The sequence below is a fragment of the Dermacentor variabilis genome, chromosome 1, assembly GCF_050947875.1.
Source record: "Dermacentor variabilis isolate Ectoservices chromosome 1, ASM5094787v1, whole genome shotgun sequence".
NCBI lineage: Eukaryota > Metazoa > Arthropoda > Arachnida > Ixodida > Ixodidae > Dermacentor > Dermacentor variabilis.
In genome coordinates, this window is record NC_134568.1 from 185,665,905 (window position 1) to 185,693,694 (window position 27,790).

The 27,790-nt window shown below is 42.4% G+C and overlaps 1 protein-coding gene across 3 annotated transcripts in view; it reads left to right on the top strand.

Moving 5' to 3' along the window:
• Positions 1 to 27,790, top strand: part of SPoCk (secretory pathway calcium atpase) — a 131,594-nt gene that overhangs the window by 45,756 nt on the left and 58,048 nt on the right. For all 3 annotated transcript variants that reach the window (XR_012829881.1, XM_075700922.1, XM_075700918.1), the window contains exons 13-17: positions 5,487 to 5,576; positions 6,094 to 6,198; positions 10,515 to 10,668; positions 10,782 to 10,952; positions 18,675 to 18,823. Coding sequence is in view for 2 of the 3 variants with exons in the window: in XM_075700922.1 (XP_075557037.1) it covers positions 5,487 to 5,576; positions 6,094 to 6,198; positions 10,515 to 10,668; positions 10,782 to 10,952; positions 18,675 to 18,823 (669 nt within the window). In the remaining variant the exon portion in view is untranslated. The remainder of the gene's footprint in view (positions 1 to 5,486; positions 5,577 to 6,093; positions 6,199 to 10,514; positions 10,669 to 10,781; positions 10,953 to 18,674; positions 18,824 to 27,790) is intronic.

Consider the following 27,790-nt stretch of genomic DNA (forward strand, 5'->3'; position numbering starts at 1 on the left):
CATTTTATGAATTTTTAAATGCGTGAGCATTTCTATGCTTACCCAACGAGAAAAACTGTCTGCCCATCTGCCCCATAAGAGGATCACTTTCTAGATAGAGCCTGCAGCAGCGAACGAATGCACCTTTGTGCTGCCTCTTGCTTCAATTTGAAATAAGCAGCGAGAACACAGTGCTCATGAAGCTATCAGCACTTGCCATACTCTTTGCCCCCATCGCAGACCACTTTCATTGTAGGGCCCATGCGGCCGCAGCATAACAGCCGCCGCCGGAGTACGGTTGATAACGGTTCATAATGATTCGACGTGGATGGATCAGGTGCTAAAATGAGCGATAACGGCCTATAATGATTGGAACATCATCAGTGCACCTGGCACTGCCACCTGCAGTAGTTTGCTTGCATCATCAATTCACCTTGTGCTGCTGTCTGCGGCAGTTCGTGTCGCTGCAGTGCTGTCGTTTATACTGGTTGAGTAAAGTTTCATAACATTCATAATGACACCGAGCTGCGTGGAGATGAGCAAGTGGCACAATGCTTACGTATACTTAGACAACTCCCAGAGGAGTTTCTGCGTGACTTTATTTTTAATTTTTGTCCATACTGTGCTTACTTCCCAATACAATATGTATTTAGTAGTCAAATTAATATTCAAAGCAAATTATTTCTGAACATTCGTATTCAGTTCACTTAGTAAATATAAATATTCAAACATCCCTAGTAATTACCTTTTCTGTGACTGGCGATCACAATTCTTAAGCTGTATCTTTTAGGTTGTTTAAAGTGGATAGATATGATATATTAAATAGCTTACTTAAAGTTGTTACATTGTTTACATGAGTGCTACAAGATCCTATTCACAAATTATTGGTATACAGTCAACGATCTATTTTCTGGACGCCCAATTTTTCGGACATGCCTGATGATTCGGACACCTTCGCGGCACCGCCGCGCTACCGCATAGAATCAATGTATAAGACATGTCTGAGATTTTGGACTCAAAAATTCTTCGCTGTCCGATTTTGCTGGAGTTCTTGCCATGGCCGCAGGTCCGAAACAGCATTGATTGAAGCCACCACTGCTGCCATTTTGATTATCTCGCCACCTCGAACAGGTGCTCTCGCATAGAAATCTGCTGGTAACCACCACTACGGCGACGCTAGGCCTAAATGCTTTGACATTCGCTACCAAGCTTCTTGCTGTTCGATACCTTGCTTTTCATTAAAACAATTCGCTGCTATTGGCAATGGTGATGACTCGGCCTTTGTAATCGTCACCAATGTCTTCGAAACTCGAAAAGCATGACGTGTTGCATCATGCTGGTTCCCGAAATTTAGTTTCCCCTCTATACAAAAGTATTATGTGGTGAAGCATACCAAGAGTGGGCAGAAGCCGTTGTCACAGGACACAGTATGTATTCCTTAATTATACACGCGTGCACCCGCCGTCTCCTGTCACAATATGAGCATCAATATGCCTAATAAGCTTACTGGCAGGCCTTCAGAGCTATTTCAGACGTGCCGATTTGAGCCCGTTTTTTCAGACTGCCCGATTTTTGGACGTCTTCGCAGTTCCTAGAGAGTCTGAAATCTCCAACGTTGACTGTAATTCAGAGTGGTATATACCATTTTTCTTTCTGCACTTTCGATGTTTTAATAAATGTAAATTTACAGAATTATGACATGATTTTTTATTGCTAAACTGTAAACTTGCTTCATTTGTTTGAAATTTTCAATTTGCACATATGTTTATAAAAGAAATTGATGGCATAAGTACAACAAACCTCATTAAAAATGGTTCTGAGATTTCCAAAGAAAATAATTTCCAAAGAAAGTAATGCTTCCTCTGATAAAAAGTAATGACAGTTTTTTGTTGTTTCTTTAATGAATAGCTGTCAACCACGTAATTACACAGTGAACCCCCAATAACTCAAGTGTACAACAAATAATTAATTACATCATTTGTTAATGCAACCAATTGAAAAGGTGTGATGAGTCCAGTGTGGCTTCAGGCATTAAGAAGGCCACACATTATTCCGTGGCAGTCAGAGCTGGTCAGGACATGATCACATGGCACCTCTAACAAGAAGGCATACACCACCCGCTATGGTAGTTCAATGGCTATAGTGCTGCACTGCTGAGCTCGAGGCCACATTTCGATTCAAGCGGAATGCAGAAACACTGATATACTTACATTTAGGTGCTCATTAAACAACTCCAGGCACTCAAAATTATTCAGTATTTTCCTACTAAGGCCTGCCTCATAATGAGATCATGGTTTTGGCATGTAAAACCCCTGAATTTTTTTTTAATGAAGCATGCACCGGTCAGCTTGGCTTATCGGACACTCAGGCCACAGTGTGACTGTGCCATCAAAAGCTCAGCTCATTGAGCACTCAATGGGATAAGAGGGGAGAGAAGCTAAGAGGGAGGCTCCACATTTCCAAGCAATGAAAGCAGCGAACCAGGTTCATGACCTGCTGAATGCGAAGAAATTAGTAGGGAGCGAGAACATTAGAGCTGATTTGTCAATGTGGGCCCAGCTTTCACTGGTCTGGTCGTGGTGTGGCTTTCAGCCACTGCACCGTGACAAATGCACATGTCAGGGGTTTCTGATGTCACAGGGAGGTCTGCTTCGCAAGCTTAGCCGCAGGGCTCTCGGTGTGCATTTTGCTGCGGTCACATGAAGAGTAGATGCAATTAATGATGTTGTGCACTGAAGCAATTTATGCTTTTTACCAGAATTATGGAGTTAATAAGCAAAATAAGTTCATGTCTGTACTATAGACCTTTCACTGGCAAGTGGAAGCATTATTCCTACCACAGGAATGTGTTGCCACCCTGTAGACAAATTGTAAAATGTAAAAAAAATGAAGTGGTGCCCTGAACCTTCAGTGTTTCCTCCGGTTTGAGCCTATCTCAGTAATGATATGTGCATGATTGTTTCATGTGAGTTGCACCTTTGGAAGCGGTGTAAAAGCTGTGAAATAATTTTCTTAGCAACATAAAAGCCTAATTTACTCGGAATTTGATCTCAGCCTCTTTTGTTGTGAATATGTGCTGGCAGTACAGCATGAAGAGGGCAGCCTGGTCTTATGAGGCCGAAAATCACGAAAAAATAGAATTTATAGAACTGACATTTTTAAAATCTGTAACTCTTTTTATACTAATCTGTAAAGTATTTTGTCGCAAGGATCAATATTTTGATCAAGTAATAACAAAATTAACTCCATAAACCAGTGTTGCTCCTCTCTTTAGTCGTTTTTTGCAATAGTCGTTTTTTGCAATTTTCTCCTAACGAAATTTTTTTTTTACATTAGAAAGCTGCATGTGTGATAAGTGGTATAATGGCAAGCAGATTTTAAAGCTCTGGCTTCAAAATTTAATTTTATTTAGCTCTATTTCTGGTTGCATTGTTCCCACTTTGCAAAACGTGAACATCAATGTATTATAATGGTGCTTATGTTTACCACATTTTAAATATGCTTGCATTATTGCAATCTTCACTTTTTGGCTTTGGACCCATGCATTAAAATTAAATTTTTATTTTTCCATTTTCTAACAATAAAGACAAAACAATAGTATGAGATTTTTTATTAATTTTAAGTAACTCGTTAAATAATTGATCTGTACAAAATACATAAGGACATTCGAAATGAGCATGAAAAACATAAGCAAGTATGCATAATTTTACCAAGATTGGTTGATGAAAAAAACATTTTGATTTCAAAACTAGGCAGCAGTGAAGTGGACATGTTATATTTGCCAGTTAGTGCCACTTAGTGTTGACCCCTTCATCAGGCATTATTACTGAAAATGAAGAATTGTTTTACAGTTTTCTTTTTTTTTTTTCTTTATGAGTTGTAAAAAGCCATCCCCAGTGTCCTTTAGTCAGGGAAAAAAAAAAACATATTCATTAGGTCAAAGAAAAATATTTCGTAAAGCTAGAAGGGTAATCACTCTTTGGAAAGGATAAATATCCCAGTTTTACTGTGAGCAGAGGTTTGGTATACAGAAAATGACATAAAAGACTATGTTGTGCTATATAATGTTGAAATATGGGTGCAGGTTCCTCTCATATTGCAGAAACTAGCAGCAACTGGCCACAGCTAGTAAGTTGATTTGTTAAATAAAGAAACAATGGCATTGCATTTGCATAAAAAATTCATGAAACCTTTGTAAGCATTTGGTGCAGTTCATTAAAGGCTGGGTAAAATTGGGAGAAGACGTTCAAACTGGCAACATCAAATAATGCCATCAATGGTAGTGTCATCAGGTCACGCAAGGAATTGGGAAAGGAAATTTATTCATACTTTGTTTCAATTTAATCCTCTCGAAAAGCTGCCCTGCAATAATTCTTGATGCATAAAGAAAAACTAGTCAGTATACAATACTGTCATAGTGTCATAGTGTAGTGTACAATCCTGTCAGTGGCAATGCTGTCTGCATGCAGCAGAGTGCCCACAGGGCACTCAATTGCAGGCAGTCTTTCAAGGCTACCTGCAATTTAGTTCCTTGAAATTTCTGTCACTTAGTATCGTGTTTATTGCTACCAACCTGTAAGCACTGTATTTTTTTAGACAACACAACTAAGTCATACCTTTGGCAGGGCTAAATGTAGAGTAATCTTATGACTAATAAGTTTGTTGCTGACATCATCTGGTGTCAAGTAATGAAGCTCTGCTAATACTAAAACTTGCTGCGATTATAGTTGCAGCTACATGTCTTACTATGTGACAGCACTGCAGCGCAGCTTCAAGTACAGCAGAAACGACGAAACGAACAGAAAGGCTGCTGAGGTTAGCCAGGGGTGGCATTTTATTGCATATAGGTAACTGTGCTCACACGATGTACCTCTAATTGCAAGAGTTTCAGAATCGGAGAAAAAAAACTAACTTTTGTTGCATGTAGTGCACCTGCCCTTGAAGTTAAAGGTGCATTGAATCTTTCCCTATATGATCACCAAATTTCTCACCTAAATTCAAGGGTTGAGTGATGAAATTGCGCATTGAAGAAATTTTTTCGTGAATTTTGTTGTCCGAGAACTTTTGCGGTCGGCTCTGTGCAGTTAAGAAAAGCCTTTTATTAGAAAAGATTCTTGAAGTGATGTCCTTGAATAATACTAGACAAATTGCACATCTTTATTTTAAATAAAAATTTTACAAAGTGCTCTTAACAGCTTCACTGTTTGATTTCTAGATTTTCTTAAATCAGAAATTGTCAAAAAATGTTGGTAAGCATAATAATCTAGCCTGGTTTGTTGTTTGCCTTTAGTTTTCTTTTTAGGACAGTAAACAGGGTGAGGAGGCACTCAGATTTCCTTGTTTGGGTGAAGATTACTTAGTCAATGTTTTCTAGTTTAATGTCTGGCAGGTTTGCAGTAAAGGTGATCTGCAGAAGGTGCCTTGGAGGTAGCGGTGTATGCTCTAGCTCCCTTATTGAATGACCCTACGCACACTTATGATCATTGCCATGTTGTTCTTTCTCGCAGTGTGGCTCCATCTGCAATAATGCTGATATTTTGGGAAGTGAGCTCAGAGGACAGCCAACAGAAGGGGCCTTGTTGGCCGCTGCTCACAAGGTATTGTAACTGGATTACTTGCCTCAAAAAGTTGGAAAGGTAATCCTCCTTAAAGGGGTAGCCAGGATCTTTGTTTACTTTCAACTCGAGAACAGCACACTTTTTTTTAGTGCAGTCAGTGTTCCCTTACTGTCAAAGAAGGGGCACTAAGGGAGCACCGACTGGAACAAATGAAAGAAGCCTGCAAACAATGTAACCCACCATGACTACTGAGGAAAAGGATGAGTGTGAGAGGCTATAACAGATTTGAGGCCTTTTGTCAGCATGCTTCACCACGGCATTTGACCGCAGCTGCAGATAAATACTTCGCCAAACATTTTATTCAGAAGCTTTCAAATTGCGTGCTGCATGTGTCACCATTTATGTTTACACATAATTATGGTCACAGAAGCTGTTGCTAACTTTGTCAGTCATTGCTGATGGGTTTTTTAGTACTCAAGAATAGCATTTTATTTTAGCTAAGCAGCATTTTTGTACCTCTGGTGTTATACACATGTCTGTCCACTTTTCATTGCAGATGGGAATTTACGATGTGCGAAACCATTATGTGCGGCTTCAAGAGATACCTTTCAGCTCTGAACATAAAATGATGGCAGTGAAGGTCATCCCCAAGTTTGGAGGGGTGAGGCACCTTCCTTTGCTTTGTGTTTGGGCATATGTGGATTGTTCTGTAGTTCAGTTTACAGTTTGCTGAACAAGGTGGTCATAAAAGTTGTAAATGGCATGACTAACCTGATCCTGTAGCTTGAAAGTTATTGCCAATGGTTATTAAATGATTTTACCTCTATGTCAATTTGCCAACCTTGAATAATTTATGTAGTTATTCGATTTTAATAAGTAATGTACACCCAATTTTCATAGCTATACAAGAGAAATATCTGTCATGATCATTGTAATTCAAACTCAGTTTTGATGGTCAGAAGATGGAAGACTATGACTTGCAGAATTTTAACAGAGGCTGTTTGACTGCGCATGGAAAGCCATTCTTTCTGCCTGCATGAGTCTTGTGCAAGTGTGGCGCATCTTTCGCATGCAAATTGCATGTGCCAGCCTTGGCCAGGACCTGTGCTGCACATGAAATAGATGTGTGCCTATCTGCCGTCTTCCCCTAGCGTGCATGTCTCCTCTACCCTTGCTGTGGCTGCTCGTGCATGTCCATACACAAGCCATGTGCTGTATCATGGAGGTAATCTGTGCTATGTGCGAAGGTCGAGCTGAGATGGTTGGTGCATTGTGTTTCTGCACATCTAGTGTTGGCGGTGGCATAGTGTCAAGTTTCTTTGACACAGTGCAAAATGTTCGTTTGTGTAGTGATAGTAAGTGTTCATGCTGATAGAGCAAAACCTATTCATGTTTTCCTGAGTGCGTGTGATATATATAAAGCTATGAACCTTACATTGTGTAAGTGTCCTTTTTCTATGGCCGTCAATTCTCCGTCTTTCTGGCGAAACCGCAACATTATTTTTTCTCTGGAAAATTATGTGTATCTTTTTTACACTTGTTTTTAATTTGTGGGCACCATCCGATGACCGCTACGGGCACTAAGCGCAGTCAGCCGTGGTGTCTGAGGTTTATTGTGCCTCACGATGCAGCACACGCAAATCCCGGACGCCATGAGCAGTGTCGATGCATTGCTCTCAGCGAAATCACCACACACACTGGTGCTCATAACTGCGCTATTATGCCCGACCTTCTTGCGATTTGTTTATAAATGCTTGCTGACAAGATACTATCCACCAGGAATGTTCTGGGAATTTCTGCCAACATTTTTTACTACTGAAACATTAAAACCTCAAATTAATGAGATTCGCAATCTAACAAAGTTTTTTGTTGCAAGTGAAACTTCGTTATATTGTGGTTTGACTGTATTATGAACTGCCTAATAATGAAAGCAAATGAACTGAAACCTGGGCAAGTGGATATACATTCGTTTTGAGGACCAAGTGCCATGAGGTGAGGGACGAGGAAAGAAAGGACTAACAATGTGTTTGTTTTTCCTTCGTACCTCATGTGTTGTTGCTCAGTACTCAAGATAATCTAAGTACTTATTTTTAAGTTTTTATCACAGGTCTAATTAAAAATTGGTGTTGCAAACAGTGCATGGTGCCACTTTTCAAGTAGTCCTCCTTTTGGCGCATATCTAGTGAATTCTTGTGCCCGTTAACTATATGGGTACATACACGCAGAATGAAATCACAAAAAAAATGTTTGCAGTATACAGTCCTAAAAAACTATATGTGGGGTACATGGTTTCTAGAAATGGCGTAAATAGTATACAATCAATCAATCAATCAATCAATCAATCAATCAATCAATCAATCAATCTTTATTTAGCATTCATTCATTTGCAAAAAATGAACACTAGGACAAGAACTAAAAGCTGCTTTTTTGCAGCTTGACAAGGTTCTTGCCCCTATCTATGACAACGGGGACAGAATAATGTTTGTACACTTTAGTGTGTGCAATGCACAAATGTATAAGTGAAAAACTTGTGAGGCTAAATGTACAATCAGTGATACAAGATGATACAGTACAAATGACATATATGAATATACACTATATAACAGAAATACATATTTATTTTCAACTGCTGTAAAATTCATCATAGAACATTTTCTTGACATGCAGAAACATAGATAGCAAATGAAGATGTGCGTAAATTTCTTGCAGGTTACATCCTATATGCGAAAATGCCATCAAAATGAAAAACTACCTAATTTAAAGGAGCCAAGTAGTGACTTCCCCTAGCCAAAGTAACGTTAAAAAAAAAATAATTACTCAGTTTGAATTAGGAAGTCTCGTAATGTTTTCCTAGTAGTGTCAGTTATCTCTATACCGTTTTCATGAAGTTTATTTAATAAGGATGGGACGCGACTGGATAGCCGATTTGATCCATAATTAGTGCGGGAAAGTGGTAGCTGCCATCTCTTTCTTTCCCTAATGTTATACGATATATCTATTGGTTCTATTCTACCTCACGTAAGTGTTGGCTGGATTCATTCTTGGCCTTCTTGTGAATATTACACTAATGGCATTTAATAACCCTGTCAATCAGGGACTTTTAGCAAGGGATGAAACCCCAGACCATTGAAAATGACTGTTTTGCATGAGCTCATGCAAAAAAGCTGAAACAGCTCACATATTTCAGTGGACATTGCTTTTGGTGACTACGAAGGTATAGTAAACTTCATAGCTGTCACACCCAACTTGCATAATATGCAAGGAACATAATTAAGATTTTAAGATCTTACATTTCTTAATGTCACATGTGGCGTGTTTGGCAAATTTTTTTCCCCTTGCCATGTAGCATTGCTTGAGTCTTCTGCCTAAATTGTCTTCTCTTCTTAGAGAGTCGAGTACATGAATCTTATAATTGCCTGTTGTTAATCAGTCCTTTGTAGTAAAAGCTCAGCTTATTCAGTGGCATGATAAGCACAGGGAATGTAGTTTCCTTAACACTGAGCAGGGCTTAAAACTATCTGTTTCCCCCCTAACCTTTTTAGGGTCAATTTTTTTCACCAAATGCGGCCCCCCAAGATTGAATTTTTTTATTGCAGATTTAAAATTTTCATGCTGACCTGTTTCCTAAAAAAATAACCGCAATTTTTTTTAAAGTGACCATAAAGTAAGAAAAAGATATTTTCCTAGGTAAACATGCATTGTTTATTCATGAATACAGATGGGCTTGCAGAAACACTTATAATGAGAATAAAAAGTTACATACATTGAAATAGATATACATGTTATGATTTTGCACTTGGGCAGTATTACACATTATAGGAACTGCCACTCGACTCACTTGTAGCAGAGAAACCACTGCGCACATCCATAGTATAATCTAACCATGTATGCAAGCGCACACAGGAAAACTCCATGGTTGTGCACTTGTCAGAAAAGCCAAACGAGTCAGAAACTTAAAGTAATCCTTCATCCCATTGCCAACGAGGGGCAACCTGTTTTCGCAAGTCTCGAGAAAGCAAATGCAGGCATGGTAATATCGCTTGTAACAGTGGAATCGTTTCTATGTACCAGCACCCTCCTGTGAGCAGCACCCTCCTGTGAGCACTAAATGAGCGAGCGCCTAGCAGTGACACTCTGAGTGATTATAAACCAGATAGACATCAGTTTTTACGGGTGCAACGAAAGGAAACAGCCCGCGAGACGAAACCAAAATTAACTGCTGCATGCACACGCAGTTAATTTTGGTTTCGTCTCGCAGGCTGTTTCCTTTCGTTGTACCCGTAAATGTACACAAGTGTTTTAGCTTTTTGCTCCCATAGAAATGCGGCCGCCATGGCTGGGATTCAATCCCGCCACCTCATGTTAGCAGCCCAACACCATAGCCACAAAACAACCCACAGCAGGGAAGAGACTAAAAAGCATAAAAAAAAAATCTTGTAGCCACAAAACGCGGCAGCACTGTCTGAGCAGCAAAATGTTGAAAAATTGGCATGTTTTTCAAACATTAACATGGTGCCATAAATATACTGCATTGGCCATTTTGGAACTTGTTTGTGCCACTTATATTTACATATTTGACCCTCAATTCCTTGTGTTTCTAGGTGTGTGTGCGTACACATGTGTGCACCTTCTCTTTGCATTGATAGAAGCTCACTAACTTTTTTTTTCCCAAGCTGATCTCGTTGATATCAATATCACACATTACAAAGTTGGTTGTTTAGAATTGGCTCATCGTGAAAGGAAAAGTTGGCATTCACCTGAGGTTCCTTGAAGAATCCGTTTACCAGCTTTCTCTTTCGTGTATCAAACTCCATGTTGCAGATTTTTGCTGAACTCGTTTTCCCAAGCTCATTAAATGGGGTGCGCATGGTTTGAATGTATATGTGGGAGGTTTTCCTAGATTTATTTAATGTCTGCTCTTGACATTTTCGTATGCCATAAAGTAATCTGAGCAGTGTTCTACTTCCTTCATTGCAGGAACAGGAGCAGTACTTTGTGAAGGGGGCACTGGAAAAAATTTTGGCCCATTGCACCCACTACAGTCACCACGGCCTACCATTGCCAATTACAACTGAACGCACAGCTCAGTATATCAAGGAGGCTCAGTTTATGGGTCGCAAGGGTCTCAGAGGCAAGTTGCATGTTTTGTCGTAATAATTAAATTGCATGTGGTCTGTTCCACGACATTGAACCATGTGCTGAAGTTGTTTCTAATGCCTTGGCTTTCCTTGTTTAACGTTGCAGTTCTCTCTCTGGCAAGCGGCACAAACCTCAACCAACTCAAGTTTCTGGGTTTAGTGGGCATTATGGACCCTCCCAGACCAGGAGTGCGTGACTCCATTGAGACACTCCATAGTAGTGGTGTTAACGTCAAGATGCTTACTGGCGACTCTGAAGAAACTGCCTGTACTGTTGGTGGGTGTCCACTTTGTGCTCTGTTCAAAAACAGTTTAAAACACAAAATTAAACTTACATTAGCATGCAATGAAATAAGTTCAACTGACAAAAATACTGGCTTGAGTGTCTTGGTGACCTACAATTTTGTTGCACTGCAGTTCTGTCCCAGCAGAGAAATGAAAAAATATTCAGTTAGCATGCTCTTGCTCTTACAGGCTTTCACAAAAGTTTCCTTTGTAGTACTGTGTTCATCACTCGTTCTAACATGTGTGGGCATACCACTATGGCCACAGACTCTATAGTAATGTATATTACGTGTGCATGGACGCTGAAGCTAATAACCCTGACAAGCAGCTTCTCATGAGCAGTTAAATAATACTCATTGTTGGACTAGGCAGTTCATTTTCCGGAAAGGGTGATGCCACATCAGTCAAACAGGAATCGCCTGCTCAGTTTCACATCTGTTTATGTGAATCTGAAATGGGTTTTCCCTTTATTGCCGAATGTTGCCTATGGGCGACATACAAGAAAAAGGTTTTTTCTTCATGCCGAGTTCTGGTATTGAGTACAAAGTTGCTGTCTACCTGTCTTCGGCTAAAACTGAATGACAGGCAGCAAGCATCATTTGTTGTTTTAGAGCAGGAACACAGGATGAGAAAGAAGTTTAGCATGCGACTCGCTTTCTTTCGAAAGCACGGTCAGGGGAGACAGGCAGATGCAAGATCTCCGGCTGTATTTGTGTCGCACATGGGATGTAAAGCAAATGAAATGTGCACCTATGGTTCACATATGGCGAGAGCTGTCTGCACAAATTCCAAACAAAGCCTTAAGTGGCTTAGGGTGAAGCTCTTTTCTAGTTTTCAGGCTGAGGTTCCTCCCTATTGCTAAAGAATGTTCTGAAAAAAATTTGTTCTTTTCATTGCTTATTATTCTCGATGTGTTTTGTATATATAGATTTTTCAAAAAAATCCCAATATTTATATGTGCCACCATTAAAGGGTCAAGGTTTCAACATGGTAAAGAATGTGTGCTTGATGCAGTGAAATCTCATTACTGTGAAATTCATATTATTAAAGATCTTTCCAGTTGAACCCCTCAGGTGCTGTTTGCACAATTGTACAGTCAACCACAAAATTTTACTGAACACGAGATCTAAGAAAAAGCTGAATATCTGTGCAGCCTCAAAACGCAGCCTAGTTTTCGCATTTACAGCCTGTAGCAGTATATGTGAACAACATTGCGATGTTCGGCTTTACTGACTACTGTTGCAAGATGCTCGGAAATTGAACATTAGATTCTGATATTGCGTGGTCCGTGAACTTTTGTGGTTGACTATACATGCCAAGATGGTGCACCAATATCAAAGCACTAATTAAAAAATACTGGTGTTTAAAACGTGCTGCATACATCCCGAAACACTTCTTATTGGTCATGTACTGCAAGTTTGAGTAATATGTGTAAAGTGTTTAAAATGAGTTAAAAAGTAGACGGCTGTTTACTCTTTGTATCAATTTGTCGTTGTGTAGTGGGTTCACTTCTTTCATTGTTCTTTCAAAATGTTTTACATCAGGCATATCATCAGTGGCTATGTAGATGCTTTCCTAGTACGCAAGCCATAAATTAGTTTTATGTTCTCATGTGTGGCATTCCTGTTAAGAGTTCTCAATAGTCGACATTTTGTAAATTTGATAAAACTCGGTGAATAATTAAATATCCTTAAACCGTTCTGCATCTGCATGCTTTTAATAATTTTGAATATGCAAGAAATGTGGTGCAACTAAATTTACGATGCACACAAATAATTGGTGCTTGAAGAGGTTAATGAAAGTTTGAAAGTGCCCATCTGAAACCTACGGCTTTATTGTCAAATTACTTTAGCACTACGAATTTCATATTTCAATATAATGAGCAAAATTTTATTATTTTTCTGTGTTAGTATCGCATAAATATAAAGAATTTGTAATATGAAGTATCACAGATGTTAGCTACTTAGGAGGCTGCAAATCATTACACACGCCACTAGTACCACCACCATAAGCAACAGCAGATCTTCCTGGACGGTTGTAAATGGAAATCTGCAACCACCATATTGCTATTGCCCAAGGTTTTATGGTAGTCGAGGCACACTTTTGCCTGGACAAGGACTGGAGGAAACCAAATCCTAGGTTCAAAGTACACCTATGGCTGACAGAGACACTCGCTGGGTGAAAGAAAGCAGTCGCCACAGAATACACAAGATCTGGGAGAAGCAAAGGAACTCAACAAAGAGCTCTGGGGTGCCTTCAGGAAAACATTTAGAAACTTCAGGTTATGCGTGAGATCCCATTTATCCGCGATTTCAGTGTAGACTTACGTCTGTTGCAAATGCAAGTCACTGAGCGGCAACAATTTTGGCTACTGAGCAACACCACAATGTGGGGATCCGGGTTCGTTTTACATGCAACATGTTGGTGCGACACCCACCACTGCAATACATGTCGCTTACGAAAAGCTTCGTGAGCAGTTGGTTTCCTTGGTCACCGAAGCAGCCTGGTGACCAAGCATGGCTGGCTTTTAACCAATCTCTCATCCCCTTTTCCCCTCAAGGCATTTGAGCGGAAGGACCCAGCGGCCTCTTGGTTCTAGTAGAGCTGGAGTGACCTTTGACCAAAAAAGCACAAAGCTAAATTGCGAGCATGGATGCCCAAAGTTTGCAAGCACTGCAAATGAAAAGCATGCAATGCCATTTTGTCTTATCTGTCTGGAGCCATATGGGCACCACCATCGAAAAAATGGCAAAGAGAAAAAAAAAAACCAATACAGTCGAACTCTGATATATCGAACCTGGATATAATGAATTCTTGTGTATAACGAGCAGCTGTAAAATCTCCTTGAAAATTTTTGTATAAAACTTTTATTTTGTATATCATATTATTGATACAGTTAAACCTCGATATAATGAAGTCGGTAAAATCTTCAATTTGCTTCGTTGTATCGAAATTTCGTTGCATTAAAATTCAACCTTTTATGTAAGTAAGTACAGTCACTGATCGATTTTGCTTACATGGAAAAGGGCTGCAGAATTTTCCGAATTATCAGACAATCAAAAAAGCTAATTTGAATGAAAAAACTATTCTTTTTGATGAATTAGGGAGTCGGCAAAAAACGATACGGTTTCATGCCGTATCGATGATATCTTCACATTTGTGGTACGAATTAAGCCACACTTTTGCATGCAATCCGCCCAAACAGCTGATAGCGTCGCCTGCACTGGGAAGACGCTATCATGAAAAGCGCCAACAGTGGAGAGCGAATGCGTCATCTGCATCCCTCTCCAACGGATCAACGAAACTCGAGATTACGCAACCTCCAACATAAACGCGTGGGAAGATAGCTTACATGATGCCACACTGTCTTGACACGCCCACTATTTGCACACGTGGCAGACTACCTCTAAAGCAGAGTGCGCAGCTACATATGCGCTCAGCTGCACCTACAGCCATGTGCAGACACGGCCAAAACGTGCGCCAGAAACTGAGGCATGCGCCAACTTTTCTCCAACTATGCCACATCCTGTTGCGCGCACTTGATCGCGTTACCACGAGCTCGCTCCCCTCCCCTCTTTCCCTTTGCTCGCGCGGGAACGGGGCACTCGTGAAGCCACCATCTTTCTTGTTTTACCCTCGCATGCTTTCACTCGCACCTAAAGCACACAGCGCGCGATAGGATGTTGTTGCAGTTGAACTTTATACGGAACATGATGCGGCTCCACTTCAGTGGTGGCTCTCGTCGCGCAGCACACGATTTCAGAAGTGCATGTGCGAAGAGCCACTTGTAATTCAATCCTTTGACCATCTGCATCCGCAGAAGTTTTTCTTCATTGTCTCGCTATTAGTTTGTGGCGGCAGTGAAATTTTGTTATATTGAAATCACATACAAGCACACTTCGATATATTGAGGTTCTGAATACACGGTGTTCTATGGACAAGTGGTTAAGAAAAGTGAAATACTTCGTTATACTGAGAATTTCGTTATATTGAAGTTTGTTATATAGACTTTTAACTGTATACCGAACTATTTCACCATCCCCTTTGAGCTCGATATATCCGGGTTCGATTGTACCACATTTGCACAATTTTGCACCACACTGGTTGCTGTCTGCTAGAATAGCGTCGCCAGCTTGTACGCACAAGTTTTCAGTGCCTCAGTACCACCCATGTCACGTGCTCCTCATGTCATTGCTTGCTGACGCTCCACCAGTGCAAGATGCTACCACCGCTGGCGAATTTTTCCAAATGTTGGAATCGGCATCACAGTGGCGCTGGTCGCTGTGCCGCTTTTGTGCCAAAATTGCTGTCCTGACAGGCTTTAGACCCTGTAGATTGCTAAACTGATGCTAATGGCATATATCTGCAGAAAAGTGTGATTATATTCAATTTAGTTATTTGAAACCTACAGTAGAAGTGTGAGAGTAATTATGTGGTCCTCGAGTAGTGGGAAGCTGAGCATAGAATTTGCTATCATGTTGGAGAATGTGTATGATTGTCTGGCTCAAGTGACCATTGAGAAAGAGGGCAGCCATAGTTTAGGTGGCAATCATAACCGGATCCTACTGGGAATTTGGTACTTTACGGGATATACAAGTCTGGGTGTCAAGGGAAAAACAATACCTTTTGCACCGTCGTATTGTGCAGATAGCAAATTGCCTGGAAATGGCGACAGAAGCTGCTGAGTGCCTGATACAAAGAGTGCGAGCTGCAGTCCATATAACATGACACGGCACTGGTAGGCAACAAAAATGTTAACACAAGAGATAGTGGGATAAAGAGATTCAGTCGACAATCGTAATGAGGAAAGTGGCATCTTGTGATCATCCAGAGGCAATGAAAGAAAGACAGTTGTAGGGCGAGTCCATGTAAGATCGAACAAAGGATGGCCGGTCGGCCTTTTAAATATATTTCAAATTTTTATTATTGTTGCCTGATTATTGAAAAGAAAAGATTCGCAATTGGTATCTACCAAAATTTTTTTCTTTTTTGAAGCGCCGGGGATCAGTAATGACTAAGAAGTGATGTGCTGCACTTACCTGCTCTGCTGTTTTGGCCAACTTTAGTTATGAATTACACAAAATATATTGAAGTTAGGTAGCTGAAAATTGTTTGACTTAATATGTGCATGTTTTTATTTGTGTTTAGTTATTTGTGGTTTTTCTGGGTGGTGTAGATGTTTTTATCAAATTTCTCAAATCGGCCCAGGGAATGTTTTTTTGTCTACTTTGCATGTCTTTATCTCAAAAAAGGCTTGTGGCAGAGCGGCAATAATTCCACATTATATTCTAAGCATACTTATCTATCAAACTGCTAAAGCTTATATTTATATAGCTTTTTGGTAAAGAGATACGATTGGGCTAACTTCAAGAAAACACCGAACAATGGAAATTTCTGACAATTTAAAAAAGAAAGCTCATTTTTGATATTTCTTAAAATTTGTCCACTTATTCTCCTTCACATCAGCTTTCACAATCATTAAAAACATATTGCATAATTTTGTTGCACTAATAGTTACGGCCACTCCAATGAGGCCCTCCTGAAGAATGTGGCACCAAACGCCAGTGCCAAGTAATTTAATGACTTCTACATACAGGGAAGCAAGAAACCGCATTAGCTGAAGCTCATACACACTGATTTGTGGGACTCCGGTGTTATACACAGTCTTTGCCCAAGTGTTGCAAATGCAGCTGACAGAATGGGTTCTGAGTCAGTCAATGATTGCAGGATAATGTATTCATTCTCACACAGTATAAAGAACTGTCATAAATGCACGGGCAGGAACTGTGGGCCGCTTTCCTTGATATGGAGGAGGTATATGACTACATTGACCTGGGTACCCTTGGGTATAAGTTGAAGGGCAAGGGTCTAACTGCGCAAATGGTGGAGTTGCTATGTGGCCTGTATTCAAACAGTGAGGTCATTGTGGAGTCGGAGCGCATGCGGTCAAACTTGGTATACATGGAGCTAGAACTTAAACAGAGATGCCCGTTTCCTTCGTTAAAGGGACCTTGAAACGATTTTGATGATGTTGTACAAATTACTGAGTTGTTAGAGTAGGTCCTTATGATAATTGACACATTTAAGTACTCCACGTAAAACGTGTAATTTATTTTAAGGTTTTAAATATGTACATCGCTACCGATCGCAGCTGTGCCGCTCCCCTGATTTTCAGCCGCCCCTTCGCAATTGACACTTTTGGCCCAACTGACGTCTGTTGGGTGAGCTATCCGATTGGCTACCCAGGTAACGTCAATGATAATTTTTCAAAATTTATGGTGAACAAATGTTGTTCATAATTGTTGGAATGCTGGTTAATTTATTTATATAAGAATAAGTAATATAAAGAGAATACACAACAATTTATCACTACATTCAACCACTTCCAGTGCACAGCAAGTGTTGTCTGCTAGTGTTGCAATGTTCTCCATGTTGACAGGAGCTGTGTGGTCAGTTTTGGTCTCGAGCTTTGTTTTCTGCGAGCACCATGGACCACCCTTGTTATGTTGTGGGCTGGAAATCTAGCGATGGGTGACACGTCAAACTGCGACATTGTGTCCCTCTGCAAGGCAACGTGCGAGCTGAGCAACTGCAGAGCATCAGGCTGTCGGTAACCGATCGGCACCAGCATCTACACGTTTGTGGCCGTCACTTCACGCCAAAGGATTACTACCACAATAGAGTTTCGCATGTCCGGTATTCGGGTAAATGCAAGCGCAAGTGGACTGGGCATTTTATGGGGTGAGCACAAGCACAAATGACGGTGCAGCCACCTGGTGGCACAGAGCTGTTATAGCACTAACCAAGTGTGTCCTGCTTTGCTGCTGGTGTAAATTTTCGGCAGGAGCGTAATCATGAATATGTCTTTTTAAATGTTTAAAATGTTTTACGTTTGTCTACAGCAATATTAGCTCTGTTTGGCTGGTTAAGCTCTGCGCCACCAGGTGGCTGGGGCGTGCAGGCCAATCAGGCCGCTCACGTACGTCTATGCTAATGGTCCTTCACCACAGTGGTAGTAGCATAGAGGGGCTTTAGTTTACGCCTCCGTCCATCCATCAAAATGCCAAGCTCTTCTGTGGTTACCGTAATACTGGACGAGCTTGCTTCTGTGACAGAATGCTCGCAATGCACACTGCTTAGATAGCTTTTGCTGGGGCAAACATGAAATCAGGACATTCCTTTTCTGGTGATTCCTTGCCCCTCTCCACAGACTCCAGTTTATTTAATCTTTTAGGCAATCCTTGCTGAGTCCAAATTATTGGTTGGCGACTGTACTTGATATACCTTGTACAGAATATGCATACCTTTTGCATTGCATTTTCACAGGCTTTAAATGTGAATAAAGTCTGTTGAAGTGTAGTGCTTGTCCCATTTGCCTTTTCTCGGTGCGTGTGTATAAGCAGTTGCTGTGAAATAGCTTCAAAAAATAGTCACTAATACAAGAGTGTAAATGAAGCTTGCTTCATCCTCCTTAAATTGTCCTTAAATTTTGAGTCGGGTATGCCTTGTATGAACTGTGTAGGTGCCTTTTTTTCCCAATATTGATATATGACAGTTGTAAATTGAAGGATGCAAGTGGGTTGCGTACGTAAGAAATAGCAGCAGCTGCACTGCACATTGTAAAAGATGCAAGCATCTCTCCTGCATAAGCCATTTGTGCCCCGTAATCTAACTCTCTTATTATTTTTTGAGTGACAGCATGGTTCTTGTGCAGCGGCTCGCCTTGGTCTCCATGCTGTGGGCAACGTTGTGCTCTCTGGGGATCACCTGGATGCAATGACCGACAGTGAGCTGCAGAGGATCATTGGATCTGTGTCCGTGTTTTACAGGACAGGACCAGGGCATAAGCTTCGTATTGTAAAGGTTCGTTATCTTTATCACTTTTTATGTCCCTTATAGTTGCCGTAACTGGCTTAGCAGCCCAAAATAAATTCTTCTTATGTGTTCCTAGTTTTGTGCCCCTTGCAATGCAGGTTAAGTGCAGAGGACCTGTTATGTCAACAGTGCTCTGTGAATAAGGCAGTGCAGTTACTATGATTATTTCATTGCCAGAGGTGAACTTGTCCAATTGCGAGCAAGTTCTTTACTAGACCGGCTTATTTAATGTCACTTTGAGTGGGTGTCATTTTTCACCCACACTTTGGGGTCAATGGAGCACTTTGTACATGTGCATTTTCATAATAGCAGTACTTCACGTGCAGGAAATTGTAGTAAAAAACAGTGATGGTGGTATTTTTAATATTACTGCTGGTTCACCATTGCTGCAACATGCTTCATAGGTTTGCGCTTAGTAACCATCTCTCATGATTCACGGCGATCGCTGGGTGCGCGGACGTGCTCACATCGGCTCTGTCTTCTTGAAATGTTTTCGCTGCGATTTTCTCTGAATACCAGCCTGAATTTTGTACCATTTGAACCGTGAGACCACCAGGACTCTGTAGATACCAAGTTATCAGGTGGGACATTTATTCCGGGACTGCGTCCACTTTTGTGTTACGACCATGCCGTCGCCGCGCTAAGACTCAGCGTGCGTGCCAGGTGCTCGGGCTCCCAGGTGCTCGGCCTACCAGGCTGCATGGCGCGTTCCTGTGCATGTCCGCGCGAGCTCTGCTACGACACACAAGCCTCTCGCCACATCAGCGAAGCATGGAAGTCCAATTGTGTGGCAAAGATACTTCCCAGAAGAGTTAACCGCTGAGATGGGCTGGTGGTACCACCCGTTCCCGTCACCCTGACGAGAAATGAGGCTGAAAATTATCCGAAGAAGAACCATCTAAGATGCAAGACTACCGCTCTCACTGTAGACCCAGCAGCAAGTTAAGACTCAAGTTCTCAAGGCCATAGCTGATTTCTAACCCTCTTCAAGAAGGCCCTGAACATCGTAGGCAGCAGCCCCCTCATCATCGGAGGTGACTTCAATCTCCCGCACACAGGATGGGGTTACAGACACAGCTCTGCTGCAGATCGTAACTTATGGCAAGACTCCCATGATCTCGGGCTTACACTCATTACTGATCCAGCTTTACTCACTCTCCTCGACACTTCCTTTGAACGAGACAGGACACGAGACCTCACTTTCACCAAAAATGCTTTCTGTAAACGCCATGTAACAGCAACAACGGACACTCCCATTACCGACATAGAGTCATGGTCATAAGACCTACAGTCTGATACTAAATCAGCGACCTGCACTATTACAACAGATGCCCCAACTGAGCGCATAGACAGCAGACTCACCCGTTTTATCGAGGCCAGAACATCCATCCTGTCTAAATGGAAAGGACAACGGCTCAATAGAAGACTCAGACGCAAGGACACACTTTTCACTAAGGAAATTGAAGCACACTGCTGCATTCAAAGGTCAACTGCTATGGTCAGACCTCTTTAACTCTCCAGACGGGCAACTCCACCACCCCTGCTCATGGAAAATCCTCAAAACATTTGCTTGATAGCACCACCACCCACTCATATCAACAAGATCTCCTCACCAAGCTTTTATTCACAGAAAGCAGGACGCATGGCCAGGACCATGTTAAGAGTACCTTATGTCAAAAGTACATCCTATCTGGGCCCACTCAACCTCGCGGGCCATACACAAGGACCTCCAGCGCTGCACTTGATGAGGATTTCAGCATGGCAGAGATTCATGCTGCCCTGCACAAGCTGGACAGTCATTCGGCCCCAGGCCCAGATGGTGTTAGCAATAAGACACTAAGGAATCTAGATGACACCTCGGTGAAACAACTCACTGAATACATCAACAACTGCTGGTGCCAAGGATCCATTCCTCCGACATGGAAAACGACCAAAGTAATTCTTATCCCCAAACCTTATGCCCAAATCTCCGGCCCATCTCGCTAACTTCATGTGTAGGCAAGATCATAGAGCACACACTCTCAACCCGTCTAAACACTCATCTCGAAGGCACATCTGTGCACCCCCACTCGATAATTACCTTTAGAGAGCATCTTTCCACCCAAGACGCTATGCTCCAACTTCAGCATCAAATCCAAGATGGCAAATCCCATCACACAAAAGCAGTCTTGGGCATCGACCTCGAGCACGCCTTCGATAACATCAGGCACTCCACCATCCTCGAACGCATCTCCTTCCTCAACCTTGGCGAATGCACTTACAACTACATAAGAGAGACTTTCTATCCAATCGGAAGGCCTTCCTGTCGGTCTGAGACATTCGATTGGAGGAACTCTCCTTCAGCAACACGAGTACACCGCAAGGCTCTGTCATTTTATTTCTCCAATGCTGTTTAATCTGGTTATACTCAGATTAGCACAAGAACTACAAAAACTTGACGGAATTGAACACACCATATGCGCCGACGACATTACAATCTGGGCTGCAAAGGGCAGTGACGGCCAAATCGAAACTGCCCTACAAGACACCATTGACGTCGTAGAAAATTACCTTCAAGGCACGGGACTCCGCTGTTCCCATGAAAAGTTGGAGCTTCTCCTATGCCGCCCCACACTCCGTGGACGCCCCCCACGGGGCTCCACGAATAAATGCCAATATGAGGAGATTGAGCTCCATCTGAGGGATGGTGGACCCATACCCATGGTCCCTAGCATCCGTATTCTTGGTATGACCATAGAAGCCAACGGAGCCAAATCTATGGCTATCTCCAAGATCCTTCGAGAGACTGCTAATACATCCAGACTGCTGAAACGAGTGACCAACTGACAAGGGGGTATGAAGGAAGAAAGCCTCATCCGCCTTGTCAAATCTTTTATCATCTGTCACATTACTTATGTTGTGCCCTTTCTCAACTGGTACAAAGCTGAAAAGACTAAACTGGACATCATCATCTAAGGAGCCTATAAGAAGGTCTTAGGACTACCCAACCACACCAGCACGGTACTTCTGCTACAATTAGGTATCCATAACACCCTAGACGAGTTAATCAAAGCGCAATGTCGATCCCAACTGGAGCGGCTTACACTCACGGAAACGGGTTGCAGCATTCTAACCAAGCTTGACATCACCTACCACCGCCAAAATGGAGACAAACACCCAATACCATGCGACATTCAGCAGTGGATACATGCCGACCCTATTCCCAAAAACATGCACCCAGACCACAACAAAAAATGCAGGAAGGCACGAGCTACCTCCCTCGTCAAAGCTTATGCCAACATCGTGGGCATCACCTTTGTAGACGCAGCTGAATATCAAAATGGACGTCGCTTTGCGGCGGTTATCAGAGCAAGCGGCTTCCTCCAACATGCTGTGCCAGCTTCGTTACCCTCGACCACCATCGACTACCATAGTTAGCTCCCATCTCGACAGCTAACTCTGGGCTACCCAGCAGTGGGCTACCCTACGAAGCGGTGAAGAGGCAAGACCTCGATGTCCCATCATGGGAGGCCTAGGCCCAGCTGACTAAACTGCTGGTTCTCAATAAAGTTCTCTCTCTCTCTCTCACGATTCATGATAAGTTCTTGATTAGTATAACGCATCTTGCAATTTGCTCTGTGCAGATTTTTGGTCTCTTTTTGGTCTGTTTGTGGTACTTTCATATCATTGAAGATACCGCAAATCTATTGGAGGACTGCCCCCTGCAGGGGTGCCTTGGTCAGCAGGCGTTTGGCGTGTTGCGACATTACGTACCCCGGCACACGAGGGTTGGACCCTCCCGCGTGTAGCCGTGTCAGGGGAAAGGGGGATCCTGGTGGTTGAACTGATACTGGGTGTTTAGACCTTTAAGGCCCCTCGGCGGAGGCAACACACCTCTTCGGCCTCTGCTTCACATAGACGGCACCTCCAGATCGAACCGCCTGGGGGAGATAGGCAGTCGCATTTTCCTGTCCTCCTCTTCAATCTTCGTCTTTCTCTCTCACTTTTAATCTTTTCTGTCCTCTCTTTACTTCTCACTTCCGAGTTTCTCGGCGGCAAGGGTTAACCTTGTGTGGCTAGCCAGTCTTGGTTATGCTGTATTTGGTTATAGTAGCGATGTACAGCTGGCGTTGGGAGGGCTTCCTTTGCAGGAACTTCTGTCACGTCCCCCTGTTGGGCTCCATGGTGGGTGGTTGGCATCGCTGCTGAAAATCCCATCTATACTTATGGAGAATGCTTTCCCTAAACTCCCTCATTGCCCTTAGAAAAGAGGGCGCACCAAAGATGTCTTCCAGTTTTTTGGACGCCAAATCCAGAACTTTCCTCGATTCCACATTATTCACTCTGAAAAGTCAGACGAACCAGTGCGAACCATTTCAACATTCATTGTTTCAAAGTATTTGACTGAAGTTTTTGGTCCAGGTTATAAGGCATCGAGGAATGCAAGCAGTGATCTCCTCTTGGAGCTCCGCGATCAGAAGCAATGTAAAAAACTGCTGAAACTAGCGTCATTTGGGGAGACCTAAGTAACAGTAACCCTGCACCGTAAGACCACCACGACATTATCTCGGACGATGATTTGCTGGAGCTGACTGAGGCTGAACTCCTGGAGGGCTTTAGTGAACAGCATGTTATAAATGTTAAAGTAAGATGAGGCGGGATGGCAAAGAAATCCAGACCAAGCACCTGATACTCCCCTTCAGCTCAAGTGGCCTTCCATAGTCAATTAAGGCCGGGTATATCAAACTTCGTGTGAGGCGATACATGCCCAATCCTCTCAGATTCTTTAGGTGCCAAATGTTCGGCCACAGTTCACAGAACTGTCGAGGCCACCAAACTTATGCAAAATGCAGTGCCCATGAACACACCTCTGAATCTTGCGAGAACTCTCTCCACTGTGTAAACTGTAATGGAGAGTACACCACATACTCACGGTCGTGCCCATCCTGGAAAAGAGACCAGGAAATTGTAACAATTAAAGTAAAGGAAAACATAAGTTTCAAGGAGGCATGTAGGCGGGTATCCTACCTGCCCAAGAACACTTTTGCCGATGTGACGCTTCAGGGGGCAGTGACACAACGGCTTCCGGTGGCTGTCCGGCCCACACGCAGTGAGCCCGCGATGACACCATCTGCCCCCTGGCGGGTGCAGCTGGCGCTGCTCTGCCACCTCAGCAGAAGGGGCCATTGACCTCCAGGCTGGTGACCTCAAAGGCCTCGTCTGGCATGTCGAGGCCTTCATGTCAAACACAGCACTTGCAAGAGCGTGTTTCCAACGCTTCGCAAGAGGCAATGGACCCAACTAGCCAGACTGTGCCACCAGTGCCTAAGGAGCGGCGAGATTCTTGCGATCGCTCAAAAAAAGACAAACCTCGCGTCACACCGCCTGCAAAGGGCCCGTGGGCTAATCTCCATCTGTTAAACACACAGCACCAAGCACGTTTATCATAATGGAAACACAAATACTACAATGGAATGTTAGAGGACTTCTTCATAACCTCTACGGCATTATAGCACTACTACACAACACAACCCAAAGTTGTTGTGGGTTCAAGAGACACATCCCAAACCTACGAACACCAATTTTCTTCGTAATTAGAACATCTTCCGAAAAGACTGAGACGAGGCTAACGCCTCCAGCAGTATAACCATGGTAGCCGACAAGTCTGTAGCTTGCGAACACGTGGCCTTTCAGACGCTCCTTGAGGCAGTGTCAGTTTGGACCATTCATATTAATATATTGGTCACTGTATGTTCTATACATATACCCCCAAACCATATTCTTGAATAAACAGTCTGATATAACCACATTTATCAGCTTCCCGAGCCTTATATTCCTGTGGGAGATTTTAACGCTCATAATACGATGTGGGGAGACTCACGATGCGATGCAAGAGGTTGACTCATTGAAAATTTCCTTTTAACCTCCAATGTGTGCCTCCTCAATAAGAAAGAACCAACGTATTATAATGCACATCATAATTCAGTCATCAATAGACCTGTCGATCGGCTCTGCTTCTATCTTCCCTGATTTAAAATGGGGTCTAATAAAAAATCCATTGGGAAGTGATCACTTCCCAGTAACGCTGAACTTAGTAAAACAACATGACTTCCCTCCGCACGCCCCTCGCTGGAAACTGGCCTCAGCTGACTGGGAATGTTTTAAGGAATCCACCTGCTTATCACTAGATTTTATCGATAATTTTAGTATAGGTGATGCTGTTTCATACTTTACCGCTATTATCATTGAAGCCGCTGAAAAGTTCTATTTTCAAACAAGTGGCACTTCATTCAAAAGACAGGTCCCCTGGTGAAATGACGATTGCAGATAGGCATGAAGGAGACAAAATAAAGTGTGGGGCAAACTATGTGAATGTCCTGTAATACTATGTAATACAATTTAAACATGTTAAATCCCAGGGAAGAAGGACACGACGACAGGCAAAGAGGGCAAGCTGGCCTGCAGAGGTTTTTTTCAGCTATAAATTTGTGTACTCAAGAGGCTAAAGTATGGGACGGGCTAAGGAGACTTAAAGGCCGATTCATCTACCAGCCATCATTCTCAAGCTGGCTGAACCGCCATGCTCGTGGCTTCCATAGGTTGGATGGATGGATTTTATGAGCATCCTCTCTGGAACGGGGCAGTGGGTTGCACCACCAAGCCCTTGCTATTATACTGCCTAATGTCCTACCTATGTCAAAAAAGGAAAAAAAAAGCCCCTATGAACTCAAGGGACAACAAATCCATCCGTTGCCCCTGGTTGATAAAGAACGAAAAAGGTTGGAAGACCAGGCCGACGCTCTCGGTCAACACTTTGAGCACTAATGCACTCTAGTCTGCATTCATACAGGAAACTGGGGTACCTTAGGGAGGCGTACTCATTTGCACACTCTTTGTCATTAAGATAAACATGCTTCATACATTATAACTACCAGCTATCTTTTATTCCGTCTACATAGATGAATAGGTTTCAAATCCTGCAACCTTACAGTGTGTGAGAGACAAGTGCAACAGTGCTTGAATAAAGTTTCTAAGTGGGCAGACAAAAACGGGTTCAAAGTGAACCGCAACAAAAGTTCTTGTGTTCTTTTCACCAGGAAGAAAGGTCTTGCTGCAGATCCCACTGTTGATATGTATGGGCAACAAGTACCTGTGAACAAAAAGCACAAGTTTTTAGGCATCATACTTGACTCTAAACTTACTTTCATTTCACACATAAGATACGTTTTTGTCTGCCCACTTAGAAACTTTATTCAAGCACTGTTGCACTTGTCTCTCACACACTGTGAGGTTGCAAGATTTGAAACCTATTTGTCTATGTAGACGGAATAAAAGATAGCTGGTAGTTATAACGTATGAAGCGTGTTTATCTTAATGACAAAGAGTGTGCAAATGAGTACGCCTCCCTGAAGTACTCCAGTGAAATGCCTAAAAATAATGATCTTATTGAAAATTTTATCTCACATATCCTGGGGCAGTGGTAGGAAATGTTTATTGAATCTTCACAAGAGCCTAACTTGATCACAATTGGACTATGGTGCTGTGGTATATCACTCTGCCGTCCAGAGCATGCTAAAGATGTTAGACCCTGTCCACCATCTGCGTATGTGCCTGGTCACTGGTGCATTTAGAACAAGCCCTGTAGAAAGTCTATACTTAGAGTCAGATAAGTGGTCACTCCATTTTCAGAGAACATACATCAACTTTGCCTATTTTCTGAAAGTGCGCTCTAATCAGGAACATCCGTCTTCTACAACCTTTAACAACTTGACGTGTGCAACACTTTTTCGTAATAGACCCTCAATGAGACTACCTTTCTCACTGCGTGTGAGAGAACTGAATGTCCCACTTCTCGAACATCGCGTAATGCCCCCAGCTAAGCTCTCACCACCCTGGGAGTGGCAGGTTATAGAATGTGATTTATCCTTCATAGAGGTTGCAAAGCATGCTCCTGAGCTTGAAATCGCATTGCATTTTCGTGAACTTAATCGAAGTACTCTTGCTCCGAATTCTACACAGACACATCAAATTCACATGCTGGCGTATCTTAGGCTCCTGTTGGCCCTGTTTTTCCAAATCTGACGTATTGAACCCCCATACAAGTATCTTTATTGCAGAAGCCTATATGGTACTGTCTGCGGCAAAACATATAAAGAAATTAACACTTGAGAGAGCAATAATTAGGCCTTGTAAAAGTGTTAATGTCTTTGCAGTAGCATACAAATCCTGTTTTTATTGAACTTTACTCACTCTTGTGTAACATTTATTTATCTCATAGTCATGTAGTAGTATGCTGGGTTCCTGGCCACAGAGGAACCGAAGGTAATGTGCTTGCCGACGAAATCGCCAAATCAATAGCATCGCAAGGTATTAATCGTTCTGCTGCCACCCCTCGCAGAGATCTAAAGCTTTTCCTGTCTCTTTCTTTTTTCCACTTGCTTTATTCCTGTGCGCCGTGCATGAGAACAGCTGACCAGCGGTAGAAGTCAGTGCTACAGGAACACTGAGGCAGACGCAAGCGGATCACAGAGCATGATCACATTCTGGAACATGGTAGAAAATGACATAGCTTCGTTCTCTCTATGCGCACCTGCACAATGTGGGAACAGTCAGACAAAACGAAAGTACATCTCTCTTGCTACGGTACAAAGTAAAACAAAGACACGCTGACTTTTGGTTTCTTGGTTTTATTATTTTTCGAAAATCTAATTCATCTGTTGAAGCAACAGACTAAACAAACGCTGCACCAGGACAAATTTTTCCCGAACCAGGACAAATTTTTCTTAAACTATGAAGCTTTGTTTCTAAGAAACCCGTGTGCTTTTCCTTTGTAGCTTTGGGCTACATACAGGTGGATGTCAATTTTTCCTTTCATGAACCTTCCTTCACCTTGCGGAATTCCGCAGAACTGAGGAGATAAAAATGCATGCAGTCCTACCTTAGCTGCCGATCGTCGTGACTTGGAGATTGTCAACC